General features: G+C 36.8%; 1 protein-coding gene across 1 annotated transcript; it reads left to right on the forward strand.

Moving 5' to 3' along the window:
* Window positions 1–699: 699 nt before the first annotated feature.
* Window positions 700–5,153, forward strand: LOC136852707 (putative nuclease HARBI1). Its single transcript, XM_067127622.1, has 3 exons — window positions 700–767; window positions 1,732–1,864; window positions 4,359–5,153. The coding sequence occupies exons 1-3, from the start codon at window positions 700–702 to the stop codon at window positions 5,151–5,153; spliced, it is 996 nt and encodes a 331-aa protein (XP_066983723.1).
* The last annotated feature ends 437 nt before the right edge of the window (window positions 5,154–5,590 follow it).

A 5,590-nucleotide genomic window follows, 5' to 3' on the forward strand; every position in this document is an offset into this window, starting at 1 on the left:
ATATTTTTCCTTCCGGAGAAAGTATCAAAGGGTATCACCGTGCCAATTTCCAAACGTTTAGGTACATAAATATCAAAGATAATTGTTTACTCATATGAACAGCGATTTTCATCCAAAGACTCTAAAGGGACATCGGAAGCAAATCAATGTTTTCCTTTATTATTATTATTATTATTATTATTATTATTATTATTATTATTATTATTATTATTATTATTATTATTATTATTATTATTAACTGAAGTCATTCGCAAATGATACCGGAACCAAAGACAGACTTCCCAACTAACAGTATCTTCCATTCAAGTCATCTTGCTTTCAGAGAGAAAGCAGTTTTCTAATATGGGAAGAGTTTGAATTCGGACGATCTCTCTCTCTCCCTCTCCCTCTCTCTCTCTCTCTCTCTCTCTCTCTCTCTCTCTCTCTCTCTCTCTCTCTCTCTCTCTCACACACACACACAAACAAAAGCTTCATCTGTAGGCACTGCGTTTCAGCGCAAAATTCTGATAGGGAAAAATAAAATGAACAAAAGAGCTTCTGGCTAATCTCATTGTTTTAAAACAAAGAGCTTTTCTAGACTGCTTTTAAATGCTTCAAAAAGACACAAAAGCAGTATAGAGCTGAAACGCGAACCAATATTCGCATAACAAAACATGCAACAGGAAAGCAAGCAGAGACGTCGTTGTGTCCCGCGACCCGATGCAGTCTCAAGAAGAAGAGGAAAAGCAAGAAGAAGAAGAAGAAGAAGAAGAAGAAGAAGAAGATGGGTTGGCAGCCTCTGACGACTGGACCTCTGTCATGGAAGCCTCAGTAGCGAAGAGGGCCAACAAAAACCACAGGGAATGAGTTCCGATTTCTCCTGTGAATAATATTTCTTTTCTTAAAGCGTTTTAGAAAGAGCATGACAGACGTGATCTTTACCGCATTGAAGTTTATTCTCTTTTTGTTGAAGAAGTAGATTCCTTGTTATGGAAGTAATGTTGAAGAGAGAGTTATTACTTCACAAAGAGAGAGACTGAGAGTTCCGGCAACGTTTGAAGAAATATGGCCAACGAACTACCGGAAGCTATACATCTAACGTTAGGCTTCGGAATCCTGTCGACTCCGTTTAGCCAATGTGCCGCCCTGGTAATTCATCCGCTGGACTTGTGAGGGACAAATTTCCTTCGTCTGACCAATAATGACAGTAATTCAAGGATAATGGTTTCTATAATAACTTCTATCCTTCTTCCTCCTCTTCTTTTCATAATAATAATAATAATAATAATAATAATAATAATAATAATAATAATAATAATAATAATAATAATAATAATAATAATAATAATAATAATAATAATAATAATAAATTGAAAAATTTTAAAGGAATAATGAAGGGGAAACCCTGAAGCCACTCCTCTTCTCGCCATCACAACTGTCAATTATTCCTTCCACCTTCTCTGAACATTTAGTCCAACACTTTTCCTCGCCATTTTCTCTTTCGCAAGTGCATACACTCATGAATATTCCTTTGCGGAAACAACGGACATACTTCCAGCAACAGATCCCCTTTCCAAACATATTTCCTTAAGAGAGAGAGAGAGAGAGAGAGAGAGAGAGAGAGAGAGAGAGAGAATTCTCAACTGAAAGATCCGATCGCCGAAATATTAAAAAAAAAACAAACAAATACAGTAAGTCTCAGAAAAACCGAGAAGCAATGATATGCAAATAAGTGTTTTTTCTACTTTACAGCACAAAGGCAAAACGAAAAATTAATATTCTCCTCCGACGAGTGGAACATGTTCTTCATAAATTTGAGCTGAATCCAAATTGTGCCATTATCTGTGATTCTGAATCAAGCGTTCGAAGGTCTCTTCCAGAAGCTGTGATGTTTCCAGTTTTGATCTGAAATGAATCATTATCTTCTGGGTTCTGAAACCTGGAAGGCAGAGGCCAACGGGAAACAACTTGGCAGTGTTCTAGCTTAACTGAGTGAGACGACTGTTCTTGGTCTGTAGGTCATGGAAATTCAAAACCGTCATTTATTTTCTTCTGCATCAAGATTCTATGCTATGTCAAAAAGATAAATCCCAAAGAAAGAGAGGGTGAGACCACACCAAATTAATATTGACCTAAAAATCCTGTTTTGAATCCTCCCCCCAAAAGAAGACTTATGTGTTTTATAACATTTTCATGGTGCTTGCAATATTCGCCTGCTACAGGCTATAAATAGTTAAGGTTAGAAAATCAATGATATATATATATATATATATATATATATATATATATATATATATATATATATATATATATATATATATATATATATATATATATATATATATATATATATATATATATATATATATATATATATATCTTCTTCGTTTTAACGTGCTTTTATACCCATTTTTATATGGGGTAAGCACAGTGCCTTCTTTGAAGGACTTTGATTTGGCGGTGGGGTAGGCCGTAACCTCGACCGGCTGCCCTGCCTGACATCGCTTAGACCCCGGTACCGAACCGGTACCGAACGTGTACATGTATTACCGAAACCCCAGCTCCCTTTCTCCCAGCAGCACGAGGAGAACTGGGCGGGTAGTCCGACAGTTTGAGACGTGTGAGGTGTCTGTTATGTTTTTAGAAGATGTTGGAGTGGCTTTGTTTATGTGTGTATTAGTCTGTAACATCCATTTGCTTTCAGCAAACCTATCCGTTGATTACATACGTAATCCCGGGATGTCTACACGGATAGCAAAGTTTCCGCCTCTGACTGGTCGGCTGCGGAATTGAACCCTCGCCACAGGCTTCTATGAAGTCTGTGGTTGCCACTCTACCAACCAAGCCATCGAGGCTCTATATATATATATATATATATATATATATATATATATATATATATATATATATATATATATATATATATATATATATATATATATATATGTGTGTGTGTGTGTGTGTGTGTGTGTGTGTGTGTGTGTGTCTGTGTATATATATATATATATATATATATATATATATATATATATATATATATATATATATATATATATATATATATATATATATATATATATATATATATATATATATACGTATTTACGTGAGTGCGTTTTATAGATATAGAGAGGGAGATAGAGAAAACACAGAAACTTCTTTAGGCTGAGGAATTTTTCTGGTAAGAAACGGGAACACTCCTTAGAAAGTATTATACATAAATAAAATCAAGTAAGTTGACTGACGCTGATTTTGAGGATTGTGGAAGAAGCAGGAAGTTGTTTTCTGTGTTGATATCATCTAAAAGATCGCGCCCGAAAACTCTGGCCTTACACAGAAGGAAATCCTTTCCACAGAAAACACATCCTCTGCATCAGCCTCGTCAATCATTCCGAAAGAGCTTCTGAATGTCATCTGGAACCTTTTATTGCTGTAATATTATCCTCTGGCGTTCTTTAGATACACTCTAGATATACTGTGCTGTGGCTTGTGCGGGAGACGTATTCCAGTCGCTTGGAAATGGCGTCATAGAGCTTTTTATTTTTGAGTGGGAGGGAATTATTTATGTTTTCTTAACCTCGTCTCTCTCTCTAACAACGAGTGGGATGGTGCGGAGTCTCATAGACTTTGTTTAGTTTTTGTGTTCGTCTTCATTCTGTAAACATCTTTTCAGCCAATGCTGCAACTATTCATCGAACGTTTGTCTAAAGGTGCGTTTAGATTGGAGATTAAATTCTCCCGAGAGACGGCTACTCTCGCGCGACTTTCTCTACAGCGTGTTTACACTACCAGCAAGTTTTTCTCTCCGAGAGCTGTGAGGGAGTGTCGCGAGAGAAAGTGTCCAAAAGTCGGGTAAGATTTCTCGCGCATCTATTTACACTGGAGCCACTGCCTATCGACAACTAGCGAGGGTTGAGAGAACATGTCTCAAAAGTGCCGTGTTGCTGCTGCATTGATAATTATTAAATTTTAATCATTTATTTAAATTAAATATATTTAATAATTTTTAATAATAATAATAACACAAATAATCTAGTGCACGTGCCCGTTAAATTCAAATATTTAAATTAAATATGTAAATTTTAAGCATTTATTTAAATTAAATATATTTAATAAAATTTAATTTTTTTCAAATAATAATAACACAAATAATAAAATAACGGGTATTGAAGTGTGTGTGTGTGTGTGTGTGTGTGTTTGTGGGTAGTGTTTTTTTTTTTCACACTAATTATTTATGAGCGTGACGGACAGACAGGCGGACAGACACTGTGATTATTATAATATAGATTAGCTATCGCTATATAGAGAGGAGTGTTCCTCAAAACATGCAGCTCCAAAATTTATGACAATTTATTGAACTAATTATACGTCTTTTACAGGTTCCCAATTCAAACGAAGAATGGAACAAAGTTGCAGATGAATTTCAAGAAAAATGGCAATTCCCAAATTGCATGGGAGCAATAGACGGGAAGCATGTTGTATTGAAACAGCCTCAAAACAGCGGAAGTCTCTACTTCAACTACAAGGGAACAAATAGCATTGTCCTGATGGCATTACTAGATGCCAATTATAAACTTTTGTACATTGATGTCGGGTGCAATGGACGCATATCAGATGGAGGAGTATTTGCCAATTGTTCATTGTCACAAGCTTTAGAAAACAATATCTTAAACGTGCCAAACGGACGTCCTCTGGATTACACCCAAAGCAACAGACAAATACCGTTAGTTGCAATTGGAGATGACGCATTTCCATTAAAAAGGTATTTGATGAAACCTTTTCCTTTCTCCAATCAGCCTGCACCGAATCGTATTTTTAACTACAGGTTGTCAAGAGCGCGCCGTGTTGTGGAAAATGCTTTCGGCTTAATATCGGCCCGATTTCGCATCTTAAGACGGCCGATGGAAGTGGCCCCGAAGCGAGCCAAGACAATTGTATTATGTATATGTGCCTTACATAATTTTCTGTTATCCAGAAAGGAATCGGCTTGTATTTATGCTCCTGGAAATTTAGAGGATGAAAATGGTGAAATGTTAAGAGAAGATTTGCCACTAAGAACTTTTCATTCTTTGGAACATCAAGGGGCAAGAAATGCGTCTGCAGAGGCTAAAGAAATTCGAGAATCTTTCAAGAACTATTTTATGTCAACAAATGGCGAAGTATTGCTGAATTAATGCAATTGTTTGGTCTTTATTCCACTTTTTGGCACTCATGTTCTCTCACGAGAGTAACGAAAACTTTCACAGATCTGAATATTCACTCAGAGAGTGGAGAGCTACAAACTAGCTCTACGAGCGTGCTGTCTAGACTGTTTAGACTGTAGCGCACGCGAGAGAAGAGAAACACTCGCGAGAGTAGAGAGAAAATCTCGGAGAGTACTCTACAGCCTGTTTACATTCCATAGAGCAGCTGTCTGAGAGCAACTCGCGGAAAAAACTCCCCAATCTAAACGCACCTTAATACTCAAAGGCAGAGAGAGAGAGAGAGAGAGAGAGAGAGAGAGAGAGAGAGAGAGAGAGAGAGAGAACCCCTGGTTTACTGAAGGAGACTGACATCTGTCAGCTCCAAATATATTTTTCCATCTTGAAGGATTTTCCCTGACAGTTGATGT

The sequence above is a fragment of the Macrobrachium rosenbergii genome, chromosome 26 (assembly GCF_040412425.1).
Source record: "Macrobrachium rosenbergii isolate ZJJX-2024 chromosome 26, ASM4041242v1, whole genome shotgun sequence".
Classification (NCBI taxonomy): Eukaryota; Metazoa; Arthropoda; class Malacostraca; order Decapoda; family Palaemonidae; genus Macrobrachium; species Macrobrachium rosenbergii.

What these genes read in the sequence shown, in the direction of transcription:
- LOC136852707 (XM_067127622.1), top strand. Translation starts at nt 700, where the DNA reads ATGCAGTCTCAAGAAGAAGAGGAAAAGCAAGAAGAAGAAGAAGAAGAA. An exon ending in GAAGAAGAAGAAGAAGATGG is followed by an intron (nt 768 to 1,731) that starts GTTGGCAGCCTC and finishes TCTACTTTACAG; the next exon opens with CACAAAGGCAAAACGAAAAA. An exon ending in GAAGGTCTCTTCCAGAAGCT is followed by an intron (nt 1,865 to 4,358) that starts GTGATGTTTCCA and finishes CGTCTTTTACAG; the next exon opens with GTTCCCAATTCAAACGAAGA.